Source organism: Anser cygnoides, chromosome W, assembly GCF_040182565.1.
Source record: "Anser cygnoides isolate HZ-2024a breed goose chromosome W, Taihu_goose_T2T_genome, whole genome shotgun sequence".
NCBI classification, from domain to species: domain Eukaryota; kingdom Metazoa; phylum Chordata; class Aves; order Anseriformes; family Anatidae; genus Anser; species Anser cygnoides.
Window position 1 is genome coordinate 7,810,213 of NC_089911.1, and position 20,490 is coordinate 7,830,702.

Genomic DNA, 20,490 nt, shown 5'->3' on the forward strand with positions numbered 1-20,490 from the left:
CAAAGGGAGGTGGTGCACGGGTGTGCAAGGGAGTGTGCAAGAGTGTGCAAGGGGGGTGCACGAGTGTGCAAAGGTGGGGGTGCATGGGTGTGCAAAGGGAGGTGGTGCACGAGCGTGCAAAGGGAGGTGGTGCACGAGTGTGCAAGGGAGTGTGCAAGAGTGTGCAAGGGGGGTGCACGAGTGTGCAAAGGTGGGGGTGCGCGAGTGTGCAAAGGGGGGGTGCGCGAGTGTGCAAAGGGAGGGTGCACGGGTGTGCAAACGCTCGTGCAAAGGGCTCGGGGGGGGGTTGCAAAGGGGCGTGCAAGCGGTGCACGAGAGCGTGCAAGGGGCCGCGGGGTGCGAAGGGGGGCGTGCAAGGCACACGAGGACAAGCCCCGCCCCCTTCCATAAGGGACCCTCAGTGGCCCTATAGGAGCCCTTCGTGCCGCAGACACCGCCCCCGCCCCTATAGGGACCCTTCTATAGGGGCTCCCCCCCCCATAGGGCGCCCCCCCATAGGGGTCGCCCCCCACCCTATAGGGGCCTCCCCTACAGCGGTGCCTCCTACAGAGACCCCCATATAGGGGACCCACCCCGTAGGGACCACAAGTGCCCCCCATAGGTGTCCCCTATAGAAGTGCCCCCCCCCCCAAGTGTCCCCTATAGAGCTGCCCCCCCGCTCCAGAATGGCCTCCTATAGGGTCAACCCCTGCCCTATAGGGCTCCCCTATATGGGTGACCCCCCCCCAGAAACCACCTATAGGGCTGCTGCCCCCCCATAGGGACCCCCTATAGGGGTGTCCCCCTCCCTATAAGCGTCCCCCTATATGGGTGTGCCTCATCCCATAGGTGCCCCCCTATAGAGGTGCCCCCCCCCCCCCCAGGTGTTCCCTATAGAAGTGCCCCCCGCTCCAGGTTGGCCTCCTATAGGGTCACCCCCCACCCTATAGGGCTCCCCTATATGGGTGACCCCACCCCAGGAACCCTCTATAGGGGTGCCCCCCTCCCCATAGACATCCCCCTATATGGGTGTGCCTCATCCCATAGGACGCCCCCCTATAGAGGCGCCCCCACAATGGGGTCTCCCTATAGTTTGTTCCACCCCCCTATATGTGCATCCCATAGGTGCCCCCTCTCCCCATAGGCACCCCATATAGGCCCAGCCCCCTCCCTATATGTTCCCGTATGGAGTATCCCATAGGAGTGTCCCCCCTTTCCATAGGTGACTCCCCCACTCTATAGGGACCCCAATAGACATGTTCCCCTCCCACCATAGATCCCCCCCCCCCATAGGGGCATTCCCCGACCCTATAGATTCCGCCTCGTAGAGGTGCCCCACATCAAGGGCCCCCCCATAGGTGTGCCCTATAGGTTCCCCCCACCTTACAGTCTCCACGGCATAGAGGTGCCCCGCTATAGCTGCCCCCCCCTCCCGGAGATGTCTGCCACAGATAACCCCTATAGCTTCCCCCCACCCTATAGATTACCCTCCATAAAGGTACACCCATATGTGCCCCCTATATGTCCCCCCCCGCACCCTATATGTTCCCCTCAATGCTACAGGTCCCCCTATAGGTGCTCCCTATAGGTGTCCTCCCACCTTATAGGTTCCTATATAGGTTCCCATAGGTTCCTATAGAGGTGCCCCCATAGGTGCTCCCACCATAGATCCCCCCCCCCCCGGAGTTACATGCTATAGGTTCCCAAATAAATCCCTCCCCCATATGCTCCCTCCCCCCGAGTTGCCCCCTATACATCCCCCATCCAGGTCCCGACCCTATATGTCCCCACAACCCTATAGATCCCCCCATACATATCCCCTATAGGTGTCCTCCTCCTTATACATTCCTCTGCATCCTATAGGTACTTCCCCTATAGGTTCCCCCAACCATGGAGCTGCTCCCCCATATAGGTCCCACCACCACCCTATAGGTCCCCACCTATAGAATATATAGGGTGCCCCTATATATAGGAGCACCACCCCTATAGGTGCCCCCTATACGTCCCCACCACCCCATATGATCCCCTCGACCCTATATAGCTTTCCCCTCATAGAGGTGCCCCCTATACATCCCCCCCACCCTATACGTCCCCCGAACCCTATAGATCCCCCCCATACGTATCCCCTATAGGTGTCCTCCCACCTTATACGTTCCTCTGCATCCCATAGCTGCTTCCCCCATAGGTTCCCCCCCAGCCTGCCCCCAATATAGGTCCCACCACCACCCTATAGGTCCCCTCCTATAGAATTCCCCCCCATAGGGCCCTCTCCTATAGAATATATAGGGTGCCCCTATATATAGGGGCACCACCCCCATAGGTGCCCCCTATACGTCCCCCCCCATATGATCCCCTATATACCCTATATAGGCTCCCCCTCCATAGAGGTGCCCCCTCCCTTGGGGGGGTGTTAATCCTATAGGCCCTATAGGCCCCGCCCCCTCCCCTATAGCCCCGCCCCCCCCCCCCCATAGGGGTGTCCCTCCCCAGGCAGCCGCTCGGCTCCGCTCGGGCCGGTTCGGGCCGGTTCGGAACCGTTCGGGACCCGTTCGGGAGGGTTCGGGGCCCGCCACGAGCGGGTTCGGCTCCGATCGGGCGGGTTCGGCTCTGTTCGGAACCATTCGGGAAGGTTCGGGACCTCCAAGGGGCGGGTTCGGCTCCGTTCGGAACCGTTCGGAACCATTCGGGAGGGTTCGGGACCGCCAAGGGGCGGGTTCGGCTCTGTTCGGAACCGTTCGGAACCGTTCGGAAGGGTTCGGCTCCGTTCGGGCGGGTTCGGCTCCCTCCAGCCGGGTTCGGTTCCCTTCGGCTCCGTTCGGGAGGGTTCGGCTCCTTTCGGCTCCTTTCGGCCGGGTTCGGCTCCGCTCGGCCCGGTTCGGCTCGGTACGGCAGGTGAGCGCGGGCCCGGCCGGGGCTGGGGGGAGCCGGGGGGCGCTGCTGGGGGGGGGGGGGGGGGGGGGCAAATTTGGGGGAGGGGGGAGAATTTGGGGGGGGGTCTCTGTGCATGGCGGGGGGGGGGAGGCGGGGGGGTAAAGGCGGGGGGGATCCCCTGGGGGGGTCGGGAATTAGGGGGGGGGGCTGCAGTGGGGAGGGGGGGGCAGGGAAACGGGAGGGGGGGATTTGGGGGGGGGAATAGAAATGGGGGGGGGGCTGCAGGTATGGGGGGGAGGGGGAATTTTGGGGGGCGAGGGGGGATTATGGGGGGGTGGGGAGGAATTTGCGGGGGGGTGGGGGGGAATATGGGGGGGTAAGAGGGGATATGGGGGGCAGGGGGGATTTGGGGGGGGGCTGCAACGCTGGGGGGGGGCTGCCTGTGCTGGGTGTAGGGGGGGGGCAGATTTGGGGGGGGCAGTGGTCAGGCTTTGGGGGGCCAGGGGAGGGTCTGGGGGGGGGCAATAGAGGAGCAAGAGGGGCAGGTGTGGGTTGGGGGGGGCAGGTGTGGGGTTGGGGGGGCAGGTGTGGGGCTGGGGGGGCAATAAGGGAGCAAAGGAGGGGGGCAATTGTGGGGCTGGGGGGGCAATTGTGGGGCTGGGGGGGGGCAGTAGAGGAGAAAGGGGGGGCAATTGTGGGTTTGGGGGGGCAATTAGGGGCCGGGCGGGGGACAATTAGGGGTACACCCCCCCCAATGATGGCAGTCCAATGCGCAGGAGGGGGAAGGCCCCCCCCCCCCCCTTGCACATAAGGGGGGGGGGGGTCCAGATGCCCCCCCCCCCCAAATCCCATCTCTCCCCCCCCCGCAGGAGGCCGGCGCGTGGGGGCCCCTCGTGCGACCCCCCCCCCCAGACGCTGCATGGCCCGGCCCCGGCCCCGCCAGGCCCCCGCGCCCCCCCCCCGCACCCCGCTGACCCCCCCGGCCCCCCGGAGCCGCCCAGCAGGTGATGGCATCGCACGGGAGCTTGCACGAGGGGCGGAGGGTGCACGGGGGGGGCGTGCAAGGGGTGTGGGGGGGGGTGTAACGGGGTGCAGTCGTGACCACAGCCCCGTGCACGCGTGCAAGCACAGCCCCGTGCACAAGTGTGCACAGTTGTGAGCGCAGCTGCGTGCACGAGCAGAGCCCCCGTGCACACTTGCAAGCACAACCACGTGCACAATCGTTAGCACATCCCCGTGCACACGTGCAAGCACAGCCCCACGCACAAATGCAGCAGTGTGCACCGTCATGAGTGCCGCCGCGTGCACGAGCACAGCCCTGTGTGCACACTTGCAAGCACTACTGCATGCACAATCATTCGCACAACCCCACGCACACTGGCATGCACAGCCCCATGTGCAAATGTGACTGCGTACGGGATCGTGAGCACCACTGCATGCACGAGCACTCCCCATGCACAAGCATGCCCCGTGCACGCTTGCAAGCACTGACACATGCACAAAGCCATGCACAATCCCAAGCACGGCCCTATGCATGAATGCAATGGCACGTGCAGTTGTGAGCTCCGCTGCATGCATGAGAACAGCCCTGTGCACACTTGCAAGTCCAGCCACGTGCACGTCCCCATGCACACGTGCAAGAACAGCCCCATGCATGAATGTAACGGCATGCACAATCATGAACGCCACCGTATGCACAAGCACAGCCCCGTGCACACTTGCAAGCACTGTCACAAGCACAATTGTTAGCACGTCCCCATGCACTCTTGCAAGCACAGCCCCATGCATGAGTGCAACTGCATGCACGATCGTGAGCTCCACCGTATGCACAAGCACAGCCCCATGCATGAATGCAACGGCATGCGTGATTGTGAGCACCACGTGCACAAGCACAGCTCCGTGAACACTTACAGGCACTGCCATGTGCACAATCATCAGCACATCCCCATGCACACTTGCAAGCACAGCCCCATGCACGAATGCAATGGCGTGCACAATCATGAGCACCATCATATGCATGAGCACAGCCCTGTGCACACTTGCAAGCACAACAACGTGCACAGTTATTAGCACGTCCCCTTGCACACGTGCAAGCACAGCCCCCTGCACAAGTACAACCGTATGCATGCACAATCACGAGCTCCACCGCATGCATGAACACGGTCCCATGCATGAGTGCAACAGCATGCACAATCATGAGTACCACAGCATGCACAAGCACAGCCCTGTGCACACTTGCAAGCACTATCACATGCAAGCATAGCCCTATGCACGAGTGCGACAGCATGCACAATTGTGAGCATGCTCACAAGCACAGCCCCATGCACATTTGCAAGCACTGCTACGTGCACAAACATTAGCACAAACCCATGCACGCTTGCAAGCACAGCCCCCTGCACAAATGCAACAGCACGCATGCTTGCAAGCGCCGCCGCATGCACGAGCACAGCCCTGTGCACACTTGCAAGCACTACCACATGCACAAATGCAATGGCGTGTGTGATTGTGAGCACCACGGCATGGACAAGCACAGCCTTCTGCACACTTGCATGCACAACCACCCACACGAGTGCAGCACCATGCATTGCACAGCCCCACACCCCCTCGCATGCACCCCCTTGCGCACCTCGGGCCCAATCCCGAGGGGTTGGGGATGGGGAGGGGGTGTTGGGGGCGTGCAAAAGCACTGCCCCCCACCCCCCCCCCACCCCCACGTCCCGGTGCCCCCCGCAGGCGGGCGGCCATGTCGGGGGACTACGAGGAGGACGTGTGCCGCAGCGCCCTGCGCCTGGTGCAGGAGCTCTGCTTCGCCCCCCGTGCCCGTGCCCAGCACCAGCAGTGCCTGGAGTTCACCGACCTCCTGCGGCACCGCGGGCACCCCCGGCCTGCCGACGCTGGTGAGGGGGGGGGCCCTGAGGGGAGGGGCAGGCTCAAGAGGGTGGGGGGGGTCCCAAGGAGGGTGGTGGGAACCCAAAGAGGGTCGGGGGGGTCCTCAAGAGGTTGGTGGGATCTCAGGGAGGGTGGTGGGAACCCAGAGAGGTGGTGGGGTCATCAAGAGGGTGGTGGGACCCTAAGGAGGGTGGTGGGGGTCATCGAGAGGGTGGTGGGACCCTAAGGAGGGTGGTGGGGTCATCAAGAGGGTGGTGGGACCCTAAGGAGGGTGGTGGGGTCATCAAGAGGGTGGTGGGACCCTAGGGAGGGTGGTGGGGTCCTCAAGAGGGTGGTGGGAACCCAAGAGGGTGGTGGGAACCCATTAGGGTGATAGGATTCCAAGAGGGTGATGGGGAGCCCAGGAGAGTGATGGGACCCCAAGAGGGTGGTGGGACCCTAAGGGGATGATGAGACCCCAAGGAGGGTGGTGGGGTCTTCAAGAGGTTGGTGGGACCCTGAGAGGATGGTGAGACCCTAAGGAGGGTGGCGGGAACCCAAGAGGGTGATGGGATCCCAAGAGGGTGATGGGGAGCCCAGGAGAGGGATGGGATCCCAAGAGAGGCCTAAGAGGGTGGGTCAGGTGGTGGGAACCCAAGAGGGGTGGTGGAACCCATTAGGGTGATAGGATTCCAAGAGGGTGATGGGGACCCCAAGAGGGTGATGGGGACCCCAAGAGGGTAGGACCCCAAGAGGGTGATGGGGACCCCAAGAGGGTTTTGAGGACCCCAGGAGGATGTCAGGGACCCCCAGAGGGTGACGAGGACCCCCGGAGGGTGACGGGGACCCCCCCGGGGCATCCCCCCCCCCCAGACATCTCGGTGAGCCTGCTGTCGGTGATTGTCACCTTCTGCGGCATCGTGCTGCTGGGCGTCTCGCTCTTCGTCTCCTGGAAGCTCTGCTGGGTGCCCTGGCGCGACAAGGGGGGTGCGGGGGCCGCCCCCCGCAAGGAGCCCCCCCACCCGGCGCCCTTCGGGGAGCCCGAGCGGGGGGAAGCGGGCGCCGAAGCCCCCGAGCGCTCCTACCTGGACATGGGGTCCTGCCCCGAGGCTGCCCTAAAGCTGAGCCAGACGTCGCCCGAGCTGCCCCTGGAGCGCGACGGGGCCGGGGGGGCCCTGCCCAGCGCCACCTCCCAGCAGCAGGTGGCGGCGCTGGGACACGGGGGCAGGTGGGGATGGGGACGGGGGGGCGGGAGGATGGGGGGTGGGGGGCTGGGGTGGGAGGGGATGGGGTGGGGAGGGAGGTGGGGATGGAGTTGGGTTGGAAGGGGATGGGGATGGGATGGGATGGGATGGGATGGGATGGGATGGGATGGGATGGGGATGGGATGGGATGGGATGGGATGGGATGGGATGGATGGGATGGGATGGGATGGGATGGGATGGGATGGGATGGGGAGTGAGATGGGGATGGAGTTGGGTTGGATGGGGATGGGGATGGGAATGGGATGGGGAATGGGATGGGGAGTAAGATGGGGATGGAGTTGGGTTGGATGGGGATGGGGATGGGGATGGGAATGGGATGGGGAATGGGATGGGGATTGGGATGGGGATGGGGATGGGAAGGGATGGGATGGGATGGGATGGGATGGGAATTGGGAAGGGATGGGATGGGGATGGGAATTGGGATGGGGATTGGGATGGGATGGGAATTGGGAAGGGATGGGAATTGGGATGGGATGGGATTGGGATGACAATGAGGATTGGGATGGGATGGGGTGGGATGGGATGGGATTGGGATGGGATGGGATGGGAATTGGGAAGGGATGGGATGGGGATGGGGATGAGGATTGGGATGGGATGGGGTGGGATGGGGATTGGGGATTGGGGATTGGGGATGGGGAGGGGATGGGAATAGGGTGGGGACTGGGATGGGGACGGGGTGGACATGGAGATGGATGGGGGCTGCATGACATGGGGACAGGGCTGGCACAGGGGTGGGGTCCACAAGGACACATAGGGGTGGCTGGGGACCCCACCCCAGCTCCACCACCGGGACCACCCGTTTTCCCCCCCCAGACACCCGCCGGCCCCCCGCCCATCCAGCCCGGACCCCCCGAACCTCTTCGAGGAGAAACCCGAGCAAAGCACCAGCATCGGCCAGATCCAGCCCGAGCTCTACCAGCCCGGCGAGGGCGACGCTCGGCGCGGGGGCGCCGGGGGAGCCGGGGGGGGGACGCCCTGCGGGCGGCTGAGCGTCGCCCTGCGCTACGCCTACGGCACCGAGCAGCTGGTGGTGCGGGTGCTGCGCGCCCGCGACCTCCCCGCCAAGGACGCCAACGGTTTCTCCGACCCCTACGTCAAGATGTACCTGCTGCCTGACCGCAAGAAGAAATTCCAGACCAAGGTGCACCGGCGGACGCTCAACCCCGTCTTCGACGAGACCTTCAGCTTCGGGGTGCCCTTCGCCGAGCTGCCCGCCCGCCGCCTGCACTTCAGCGTCTACGACTTCGACCGCTTCTCGCGGCACGACCTGATCGGGCAGGTGGTGCTGGATAACCTGCTGGAGGCGGCCGAGCGCGACGGCGAGACGCCCATCTGGAGGGACATCCTGGAGGCCACCGCGGTGAGGCGGCCGCTGGGGGGGGGGGGGCGGGGGACGGGGACTCTGGCGGGCTCCGGCGCGGGTGTGTTTGCAGCCGCAGGTGCCCGCATGTTTGTGTTCACGGGATGCGTTTGCGGCCTCGGTTGAAGATGCATTCGCACCTTTGGTCTCACGTGCATTTGTAGGATGCATTTGCAGATGCGTTTGCAGCCTTGGTTGCAGATGCATTTGCACCTCTGTTCTCACATGCATTTGCACATGCATTTGCAGAATGTGTTTGCAGGTGCATTTGCACCTCTATTCTCACATATGTTTGTAGATGCATTTGCAGATGCATTTTCAGGATGTGTTTGCAGCCTCAGTTGCAGGCACATTTGCACTGCTGGTCTCACATGCATCTGTAAATGCATTTGTAGGATGCATTTGCAGATGCGTTTCCAGCTTTGATTGCAGATGCATTTGTACCTCTTGTCTCAAATGCATTTGCAGATACATTTGCAGATGCGTTTTCAGATGTGCTTGCGAGAGATGTTTGCAAGACACCATTTGTAGATGCATTTGCAGATGCATTTGTGGGATGCGTTTGCGGCCTCAGTTGCAGACACATTTATACCTCTGGTCTCACATGCATTTGTAGTGCATTCACTTGCAGGTGCATTTGCAGGATGCCTGTGTAACCTTGGTTGCAGATGCACTTGTACCTTGTCTCACATGCATTTGCAGATATATTTGCAGATGCATTTGCAAGACACGTTTGCAAGACACCAATTGTACATACATTTGCAAATGTGTTTGCAGGATGTGTTTGCAGCCTCGATTGCAGATTAATTTTCACCTCTGGTTTCATGTGTATTTGCAGGATGCATTTGCAGATGAATTTGCGAGACATGTTTGCGAGACACCATTTGTAGATGCATTTGCAAATGCATTCATGGGATGTATTTGTAGCCTTGGTTGCAGATGCATTTGTACCTCTTGCCTTGTGTTCATTTGCAAATGCATTTGCAGATGCGTTTGCAAGACATGTTTGCAAGACACCAATTGTAGATACATTTGCAGATGTATTTGTAGGATGTTTGCAGGATGTGTTTGCAGATGCGTTTGCAGGATGCATTCGCAAATGCGTTCACGGGATGCATTTGCAGCCTCAGTTGCAGATGCATTTGCACCTCTGGTCTCACATGCATTTGTAGGATGCATTTGCAGATGAATTAGCGAGACGTTTGCAAGACACCATTTGCAGATGCATCTGCAGATGCTTTTGCCAAATGCATTTGCATCCTTGATTGCAGGCAGACTCATTTGCACCTTTGGTCTCACTTTCATTTGTAGATGCATTTGCAGGATGTGTTTGAGCGTTCATAGGATGTGTTTGCAGATGCGTTTGCAGCCTTGGTTGCAGGTGCATTTGCATCTCTGGTCTCATGCATCTGTAGATGCCTTTGTGAGATTTGTAGATGCATTTGCAGATGCGTTTGCAGGATGCATTTTCAGGATGTGTTTGGAGCCTCGGTTGGAGATGCATGTGTACCTCTGGTCTCACATGCATTTGGAGATGCTTTTGCAGATGCATTTGAAAAATGCATTTGCAGATGTGTTTGCAGGATGCATTTGCAGATACATTTGCAGCCTCATTTGCAGATGCATTTGTATCTCTTGTCTCAATTGCATTTTAAGATGCATTTGCAGTATGTGTTTGCAGCCTTGATTGCAGATGCATTTGCACCTCTGGCCTTACATGCATTTCCAGATGTTTTTGCAGATGCAGATCCGTTTGCAAGACATGTTTGCAAGGCATTATTTTTAGATGCATTTGCAGGATGCATTTGCAGGATGCACTTGCAGCCTTGGTTGCAGATGCGTGTGTACCTCTGATCTCACACGCATTTGCAGGTGCATTTGCAGATAAGCTTGTAAGACACCATTTATAGATGCATTTATACCTCTGGTCTCACAAGTATTTGCGTACATTTACAGGATGCGTTTGCAAGATGTGTTCAGAGGATGCATTTGCAGGATGTGTTTGCAGCCTCAAATACAGATGCATTTGCACTCTGGTCTCACCTTTATTTGCAGATGCACTTGCAGGTGCATTTGTAGATGTGTTCGCAAGACACCATTTGTAGACACATTTGCAGCTCTGGTCTCACATGCATTTGAGGATGCATTTGAGGATGCGTTTGCAGAATGTGTTTGCAGTCTTGGTTGCAGATGCATTTGCTCCTCTGGTCTCACATGCAGGTGCTTTTGGAGATGTGTTTGTGAGAAATGTTTGCAAGACATCATTTGTAGGTGCATTTGTAGCTCAGGTCTCATTAGCATTTGTAGATGCATTTGTAGATGCATTTGCAGGTGAATTTGCAAGACATGTTTGCAAGACATCATTGTGTAGATAACATTTGCAGCTCTGGTATTACATGCATTTGAGGATGCATTTACAGAACGTTTTTGCAGGCTCAGTTGCAGATGCTTTTGTACCTCTGGTTTCACATGTGCATTTGCACGATGCATTTGCAGGTGTGTTTGCAAGACATGTTTGCAAAACATCATTTATAGATGCATTTTTATCTCTGCTCTCACATGTATTTGCGGATACCCTTGTAGATGCATTTGCAGATGCATTTGCAGGATGCATTTGCAGCTTCAAATGCAGATGCATTTGTACCTCTGGTCATCCATACATTTGCAGATGTATTTGCAGGATGCGTTTGTAAGATGGGGTTGCAGGATACAATTGCAGCCTCATTTGTAGATGCATTTGCAGCTCTGGTCAGCCTTGCATTTGCAGCTGTGTTTGCAGATGCATTTGCAGGATCTGTTTACAACCTCAGTTGCAGATGCATTTGTCCCTCTGGTCTCACATGCATTTGCAGATGCATTGCAGGATGCATTTGCAAGATACATTTGCCACCTCATTTGCAGATGTATTTGTAGCTCCATTCACACATGCATTTGATGCTCCAGTCACATGTGCATTTGCAGATGCATTTGGGGATGCATTTGCAGATGCGTTTGCAGCTCCAGTCATACATGTATTTGCATATACATTTGCATGCATTTCTTGTCATGGATACATTTGAAAATGTATTTGGAATACACATTTGCAGTCTCACTTGCAGATGCATTTGCAGTCTGCTTTGCAGGTGAATTTGCAGCCGCAGTTGAAGGCGCGTTGGCAGATTCACTGGCAGTCTCATTTGCATTTGCAGTTCCACTTGTAGATGCATTTGCAGAGGTGTTTGCAGCCTCATCTTAGATGCATTTGCTGCTCCAGTTGTGGGTGCATTTGCAGATGCATCACGGCCTCGTTTGCAGATGCATTTGCAGCTCCAGTTGCAGGTGCATTTGCAGCTCCAGCCCTACATGCACTTGCAGATGCCTTTGCAGCTGTGCTCATGGATGCATTTCCGGGTGCATCGGCAGATGCATCGCCAGCCTTGTTTGCAGATACATTTTTCCTTCAGCTACAGGTGCGTTCGTAGATGCATTTGCAGCGCCACTCGCAGGTGCATTTGCAGATGCGCTTGCAAATGCATCATCAGTCTTGCCCGATGCGTTTGCACCTCTGGCTGCGCTTGCAGCCTGGGTTACAGACGTGCGTGCGCGTTCGCACGTGCATTGGCAGCCTCATTTGGAGGTGTGTGTGCAGTTCCAGTCCCGGAGCGGGAGCTGAATCCCAACCGGAAGCATCCCCTATCTGTGACCTCTGACCCCCCTGTGACCCCTGACCCCATCGACCTCTGACCCCACTGTGACCCCTGATCCCTTTGCTTCCTGTCCCCAAACCTGGTGCCACCCCCAACCTCCCCTGTGCCCTTTGCCCCTTGACCCGTCCCCAAACCCGATGCCCTTTGACCCCACTGATCTTTGACCCCATGGCCTTTGACTCCACTGACCTTTGACCCCTGCTGACCTTTGCCCCTGGCAGGAGAAGGCAGACCTGGGGGAGGTGAACTTCTCGCTGTGCTACCTGCCCACGGCCGGGCGCCTCACGGTCACCGTCATCCGCGCCTCCAACCTGCGCGCCATGGACCTGACCGGCTTCTCGGGTGAGAGGGGACACGGGGACCCGTGGGGACACGGCGGGACACGGGGACGCGGAGGGACGTGGGGACAGGTGGGGACATGGGGACAGGTGGGGACATGGGGATGTGGAGGGTTATGGGGACATGGAGGGACATGGAGGGATATGGGGACATTGAGGGACATGGGGGCCGGTGGGGACATGGGGACTGGTGGGGACATGGGGACACGGTGGGACATGGGGACGGGTAGGGACACAGCGGGACACGAGGACATGGTGGGACACAGGGATGTGGAGGGACATGGGGACAGGTAGGGACGTAGGAACCGGTGGGGACACGGTGGGACATGGGAACATGGCAGGACATGGGGACATGGTGGGACATGGGGACGTGCTGGGACACGGGGACACCAACCTGCCCCCTGGACCTCTGACCAACTTCTTGGGTGACTGGGGACATGGGGACACATGGGGACACCTCCTGCCCCAAGGATGTCACCAGCTTCTCCACCAAACGGGGAACAGGAGGACATGGGGGGGGCATCAGGAGGACATGGGGACATTGGGGACATAAGGACGCTGGGGGACATAGGGTCTCCAACTTGCCCCCATGAGATGACCATGGGGTGGCTGCAGGGCACCACGGGGGCATGGGGCTCTGTAGGACACTATGGGATGGCCATGGGGCTCTGTGGGACACCATGGGGTGGCTGTGGGGCTCTGGGACACCATGAGATGACTAGGGTGGGATGGATGGGGCTCTGTAGGATGCTATATGGGGAGCTCTGTAGGACACCATGGGGTGGCCGTGGGGCTCTGTAGGACACCATGTAGGACACCATGGGATGGCTGTGGGGCTCTGTAGGACACCATGAGATGACTGTAGGGCACAATGGGATGGCCATGGAGCTCTGTAGGACACCACGGGATGACCATGGGACACTATGGGATGACCATGGGGCTCTGTAGGACACCATGGGATGATAGGGCACAATGGGATGGCCATGGGCTCTAGGACACCATATGGCTGTGGGGCACCATGGGATGACTGTAGGGCACCACGGGATGGCCGTGGGGCTCTGTAGGACACCATGGGATGGCTGTAGGGCACCATGGGATGACTGGGACACCACGGGATGGCCATGGGGCTCTGTAGGACACCATGGGATGACTATGGGGCACCATGGGATGACTGGGACACCATGGGATGGCCGTGGGGCACCATGGGATGGCCGTGGAGCTCTGGGGTGCCATCGAGCGGCCGTGGGGCTCTGCGGGGCACCGTGGGGCGGCGGTGGGGCTTGAGGGGGTGCCGTGGGGCTGCCCCCCCAGACCCCTACGTGAAGGCCTCGCTGATGGCGGAGGGCCGGCGGCTGAAGAAGCGCAAGACGTCCATCAAGAAGAACACCCTGAACCCCAGCTACAACGAGGCGCTGGTGTTCGACGTCCCGCACGAGAGCGTGCACCACGTCAGCCTCACCATCGCCGTGGTCGACTACGACTGGTGAGGGGGTCGGGGCCCTCGCGCGAGGGGTCTTGCCCCATATCGGGGTGATCCCAGTCACATCGGGGTCCCCTTGGTGGGCACGGGGAGTGTTTGGGGTCCCCGGACACTTGGGTCCTCATATTGGGGTGACCCCTTTACATCTTGGTTCCACTGGGGGGCATGGGGAGCTTTTAGGGTCCCCAGGCACCTGGGTCCCCGTACTGGGGTGACCCCTTGATATCTTGGTTCCACTGGGGGGCATGGGGAGCTTTTAGGGTCCCCAGGAACCTGGGTCCCCATATTGGGGTGACCTCTAGACATCTGGATCCCCTTGGTGGGCAGAGGGAGTATTTGGGGTCCCTGGGCACTTGGGTCCCCATATTGGGGTGACCCCTGGACATCTGTGTCCCCTTGGTGGGCATGGGGAGAAATTGGGGTCCCTGGGCACCGGGGTCCCCATATTGGGGTGATCCCAATCACATCTGAGTCCCCTTGTTGGACACAGGGAGCATTTGGGGTTCCTGGGCACTTGGGTCCCCATATTGGGGTGACCCCCAGACATCTGGGTCCCATTGGTGGGCACAGGGAGCTTTTGGGGTCCCAAGGCGCACACGCCCCCACTTTGGGGTTTCCCCTGGACACTTGGGTCCCACCGATGGTCACGGGGAGCTTTTGGGGTCCCGGGGTGTCCCCGGTCCCCTGGGTGCCACCGTGGCTCCTGCAGCATCGGGCACAACGAGGTGATCGGGATGTGCCGGGTGGGCAGCGACGCCGAGGGGCCGGGCCGCGAGCACTGGGCCGAGATGCTGGCCAACCCCCGCAAACCCATCGAGCACTGGCACACCCTGGTCGAGGTGAGACCCCCCCCGGCACCCATGGGACCCCCCCAGCACCCATAGGACCCCCCTGGCACCCATGGGAACCCCCAGCACCCATAGGACACCCCCAGTACCCATAGGATATCCCCAATGTCTATAGGATCGCCTGGCTTCCCTGGGACCCCTTAGCACCCACGAGACCCCCCAGCACCCATGGGACCCCCTGGCACCCATAAGACCCCCCTGGCACCCATAGGAACCCTCACCACCCATAGGACCCCGCTCAGTACCCATAGGATATCCCCAATGTCTATAGGATTGCCTGGCTTCCCTGGGACCCCTTGGCACCCACAAGACCCCTCAGCACCCACGGGACCCCCTGGCACCCATAGGACCCCCCAGCACCCATGGGACCCCCTGGTACCCATAGGACCCCCCTGGCACCCATAGGAACCCCCAGCACCCATAGGACACCCCCAGCACCTATAGGATATCCCCAATGCCCATAGGATCGCCTAGCTCCCACGAGACCCCCCAGCACCCATGGGATCCCCCAGCACCCATGGGACACCCATAAAGTGTCCCTGTCCCCGTGTGAGTGTCCCCTTGGGAGGGTCCCCGTCCCCAGGCAAGGGTCCCTGTCCCTACGCGAGTGTCCCCATCCCGATGTGGGTGTCCCCATGTGAGTGTCCCCGTGTGAGTGTCCCCGTCCCCATACAAGTGTCCCCGTCCCCACACGAGTGTCCCCGTCCCCACACGAGTGTCCCCATACGAGTGTCCCTGTCCCCATATGAATGTCCCCGTCCCCACACGAGTGTCCCCATATGACTGTCCCCATCCCCATACAAGTGTCCCCGTCCCCATACGAGTGTCCCTGTCCCCTTGCAAGTGTCCCCATCCCCACGTGAGTGTCCCCATATAAGTGTCCCCATCCTGGTGTGGGTGTCCCCATATGAGTGTCCCCATCCCCATACGAGTGTCCCCACGTGAGCATCCCTGTCCCCATACGAGTGCCCCGTCCCCACACGAGTGTCCCCATATGAGTGTCCCCATCCCCGTATGAGTGTCCCTGTCCCCATACAAGTGTCCCCATTCCCACACGAGTGTCCCCGTCCTCATATGGGTGTCCCTGTCCCCATACGAGTGTCTGTGTCCCCACATGAGTGTCCCCGTCCCCATATGAGTGACCTCGTCCCCATGCAAGTGTCCCCATCCCTACACAAGTGTCCCCGTCCCCACGCAAGTGTCCCCATACAGGTGTCCCCATTGCCACACGAGTGTCCCCATTCCCATACGAGTGTCCCCATGTGAGCATCCCTGTCCCCATACGATTGTCCTCGTCCCCATACAAATGTCCCCATCCCCATACAAGTGTCCCTGTCCCCCTACAAATGTCCCCATCCCCATACGAGTGTCCCCGTCCCCATATGAGTGTCCCTGTCCCCATACAAATGTCCCCGTCCCCACACGAGTGTCCCCATCCCCATACGAGTGTCCCCATGTGAGCATCCCTGTCCTCATACGATTGTCCCCGTCCCCATATGAGTGTCCCCGTCCCCACGCGGGTGTCCCCGTGCGAGTGTCCCCGTCCCCGTGCAGGAGAAGGCGCTGGGGCTGGCGGCCAAGGGGGCGGCGCGGGACAAACCCAGCATCGTGGTGGAGCCCGACTGAGCCGGTACTGGGAGCACTGGGAGCACTGGGAGCGGCACCGAGGGCACTGGGAGGGAGTGGGGAGGCACCGGGCCATACTGGAGAGCATGGGGCAAACTGGGAGAGGGCACTGGGAGTGCTCTGTACCATACTGGGAGGTTACTGGGGCATGCTTGGGGCCACTGGGCCATACTGGGAGAGCACTGAGCCATACTGGGAAGGTTCTGGGTCATGCTGGGAGGGTACTGGGCCATACTGGGGTGGCACTGGGCCATGCTGGAGGGCACTGGGCCATATTGGAGGGGACACTACTATATGGGGCCATAATGGGAGGGCACTGAAGTGTAAGTGTGGGTCACTGGGCCATACTGGGAGGGCACTGGAGAGCATGTGGACATACTGGAAGAGAACTGGGCCATACTGGGAGGCTGCTGGGTCATACAGGAAGGGCATTTTACCATACTGGGAAGCACTGGGCCATACTGGGAGGGCCACTGGACTGTACCGGGGGCCGCTGGGCCATACTGAGGGTCATTGGGCCATACTGGAGGGCACTGGGCTATACTGGGGGGCTCTGGGCTGTACTGAGTGGGCACTGGGCCATACTGGGAGGGTGCTTTACCATACTGGGGGACATTGGGCCATACTGGGAGGGCACTGGGCCATACTGGGAGGGCACCTTACCATACTGGGAGCTCACTCTACCCTACTGGGAGGGCACTTTACCATACTGGGGGGCACTGGGCCATACTGGGCAGGTGCTGACCCCTCTCTCCCGCAGGCGGCGGGGCCGGCCCGGCCGGGGGGGCCCCACACCGAAGCCATAGGGGCCCCCCCGGGCCCCCGGCCCCTGCCCCGCACGACAAGGGGGGGCCCGGCCCCCCCCCCACTGTGAACCCCGGCGCCCGGGGGGGGGCCTGGAGGGACCCAGGAGCCCCCCCCCCCCCCCGTGTGTGAATGTGGGGGGGGGGGGGCACCCCCCATGTGTTTCTATGCCCCCCCCCCCCCCGAAAAAAACCCATGTGTTTGTATGGGGGGGGCCCTCAAAATCCTCGTGTGTTTTTAGGGGGGGCCCCCCCCCGTGTTTGTAGGGGGGGGGGGAGGTGTCTGGGAGCCCCCCCCGAGCCCTCCTAATGTCTGTGTATGGGGCCCCCCCCAAATGTCTGTGTATGGGGGTGCCCCCAACCCCCCCCCCCCACCCCAGTGTCTGGGGGGGGCTCCCAGTATCCGTGTATGGGGGTGCCCCCCCGCCCCCCCCCAGTGTCTCTGTATGCCCCCCCCCCCAATGTCTGTGTATGGGGGGGGTCCCCCAATGTCTATGTATGGCCCCCCCAAAACCCCCCTGTCTGTGTATGGCCCCCCCGATGTCTGTGTATGGGGGAGCCCCCCCGATGTACCCGGGGCCCCCCCAAAACCCCCCTGTGTCCCCCCCCTCACCCCCCCCCCCCCCCCACCGTCTGTGTCTGCGTGCGGGGCCGGGGGGGCCCCAGAAGCCATAGCCCCCCAATAAACCCCAGGAGCCGCCTGCGCCTGCCTGCACCGGGGACGGGGACACGGGGACACGGGGATATGGGGTTATGGGGACACAGGGATATAGGGACACGGGGATATGGGGACACGGGGATATGGGGACATGGGGATGTAGGGACGCGGGGATATGGGGACACAGGGTTATGGGGGCATGGGGATATGGGGACACGGGGACATGGGGGCATGGGGACACAGGGATATAGGGACGTGGGGACAGGGGGTTATGGGGACACAGGGGTATGGGGACATGGGGACACGGGGATACGGGGACACGGGGATATGGGGACACAAGGATATGGGGACACGAGGATGTGGGGGCATGGGGACATTGGGGCATGGGGACACAGGGATATGGGGACACGGAGACGGGGGCACGGGGTTATGGGGGCATGGGGATATGAGGACATGGGGACACCGGGTCACAGGGATATGGAGTCACGGGGATATGGGGGCACAGGGACACGGGCACGGGGATATGGGGACATGGGGGCACAAGGGCATGGGGCCACAGCGATATGGGGGCGCAGGGATATGGGGACACGGGGACACGGGCACAGGGACATGGGGACATGGGGACACAGGGATGTAGGGGGGGCACAGGGATATGGGGACACGAGGGCACAGGGACACAGGGGCATGGGGATATGGGGTCACGGGGATATGGGGACATGGGGATGGCAAGGAAATGGGGACAGAGGGTCATGGGGTTATAGGGGCATGGGGATACAAGGACAGAAGGACATCGGGACACGGGGACACGGGAGCGTGGGGATATGGGGACACTGGGACATGGGGACACCAGGATATGGGAACACTGGGACATGGGGATGTGGGGGCATGGACACGGGGACTCAGGGACAGGGATATGGGGACACGGGGACACAAAGATGGGGGCATGGCAGCATGGGGACACCGGGACAGAGGGACACAGGGTTATGGGGACACTGGAACATGGGGGGACAAAGGGACATGGGACACGGGATATAGGGGCACGGGGACATGGGGGTGTCACAGGGACATGGGCACACGGGTGTGGGGACGAAACACAGGGATTTGGGGACACAACACGATGACACGGGGTCACAACACGGGTGTGGGGACACGGGGCAAGGGGACGTGGGGTAGGGACGGGGACATGGGGACACCGATCTGGGGACACTGCGGGGCACAGGGGTGGGGACACACGTTTATGGGGACGTGGGGGCACGGGGACAAGGGGACAAAGCACTGTGGGGATGGGGGGACGTGGTGACAAGGGGGTGGCAAACGGGGCATGAGGTGGGGACACGGGGCTGCAGGGGTGGGGGGACATCGGGGTGGGGGGAGGTGGGGGACACGGGGACATGGGGGTTTGGGGACATGGGGGGGCACTGAGCTGTGGGGACACGGGGACGTGGGGACACGGGGACGCGTGGTTGTGAGGACACGGGGATATGGGGACACGGGGATATGGGGACGTGGGGATATGGGGACATGGGGATATGGGGACATGGGGATATGGGGACACGGGGACACATGGTTGTGGGGACACAGGGATTTGGGGATATGGGGACACGGGGATATGGGGACACGGGGACACAGGGATATGGGGACATGGGGATATGGGGACACGGGGATATGGGGACGTGGGGATATGGGGACACGGGGACACATGGTTGTTGGGGACATGGGGATATGGGGACACATGGTTGTGGGGACACGGGGACATGGGGATATGGGGACATGGGGACACATGGTTATGGGGATATGGGGGCACGGGGGCATGGGGACACAGGGATATGGGGACACAGGGACACATGGCTATGGGGACACGGGGATATGGGGATATGGGGACACTGGGACATGGGGATATGGGGACATGGGGATATGGGGACATGGGGATATGGGGACATGGGGATATGGGGATATGGGGACACTGGGACATGGGGATATGGGGACATGGGGACATTGGGACATGTGGCTATGGGGACAGGGGGATATGGGGACACAGAGACACATGGCTATGGGGACACGGGGATATGGGGATATGGGGACACTGGGACATGGGGATATGGGGACACGGGGACGTGGGGACATGGGGACACAGGGACATGGGGGACATGTGGCTATGGGGACACAGGGACACACGGCTATGGGGACATGGGGATATGGGGACACGAGGACATTGGGACACGGGGATATGGGGACACGGGGATATGGGGACACGGGGCTATGGGGACATGGGGACATTGGGACACACGGCTATGGGGACACGGGGCTATGGGGACACGGGGACACAAGGACACAAGGACACGGGGACACGTGGCTATGGGGACACGGGGATACGGGGACACGGGGGACACCCAACGTGGGGTCGCAGCGCGGGGTCCCACGCTGGGCGTGGCCCCGCCCCCTCCCCGGCCCCGCCCCCTTTCCCCCCTCCCCCTCCCCACCTCCCCCCCCCCTCCCCGAGGCAGCGCCGCCGCGCTCGGGCTGCTGCTGAGCCCGAGCCGAGCCGAACCCGAGCCGAGCCGAGCCGAAGGCAGCCGAAGGCTCCCGAACCCGGACCCGAAGGCGGCCGAACCCGAACCGAGCCCGAGCGGAGCCGAACCCGAGCCGAACCCGAGCCGAACGGAGCCGAACGGAGCCGAACCCGAGCCGAGCGGAGCCGAACCGAGCCC

At 60.9% G+C, this 20,490-nt stretch overlaps 1 protein-coding gene across 2 annotated transcripts; it reads left to right on the plus strand.

The window, feature by feature from the left end:
* Window positions 1-2,460: 2,460 nt before the first annotated feature.
* LOC136788646 (synaptotagmin-3-like) lies at window positions 2,461-20,409 on the plus strand. 2 transcript variants are annotated; one of them, XM_066987258.1, is made up of 10 exons: window positions 2,461-2,871; window positions 3,720-3,854; window positions 5,584-5,747; window positions 6,592-6,946; window positions 7,797-8,343; window positions 12,251-12,371; window positions 13,679-13,850; window positions 14,557-14,686; window positions 16,250-16,325; window positions 20,287-20,409. In XM_066987258.1, exons 3-9 carry the CDS (start codon window positions 5,594-5,596, stop codon window positions 16,319-16,321), a joined length of 1,551 nt encoding a protein of 516 aa, XP_066843359.1. In that variant the 5' UTR covers window positions 2,461-2,871; window positions 3,720-3,854; window positions 5,584-5,593; the 3' UTR covers window positions 16,322-16,325; window positions 20,287-20,409. The 2 variants fall into 2 exon arrangements, with proteins under 2 accessions (XP_066843359.1, XP_066843358.1); XM_066987257.1 differs by lacking the exon at window positions 20,287-20,409 and adding an exon at window positions 17,082-17,240 and having other exon boundaries at window positions 2,462-2,871.
* The last annotated feature ends 81 nt before the right edge of the window (window positions 20,410-20,490 follow it).

What these genes read in the sequence shown, in the direction of transcription:
- LOC136788646 (XM_066987258.1), top strand. Translation starts at nt 5,594, where the DNA reads ATGTCGGGGGACTACGAGGAGGACGTGTGCCGCAGCGCCCTGCGCCTG. An exon ending in ACATCCTGGAGGCCACCGCG is followed by an intron (nt 8,344 to 12,250) that starts GTGAGGCGGCCG and finishes TGCCCCTGGCAG; the next exon opens with GAGAAGGCAGACCTGGGGGA. An exon ending in GCCGTGGTCGACTACGACTG is followed by an intron (nt 13,851 to 14,556) that starts GTGAGGGGGTCG and finishes TGGCTCCTGCAG; the next exon opens with CATCGGGCACAACGAGGTGA.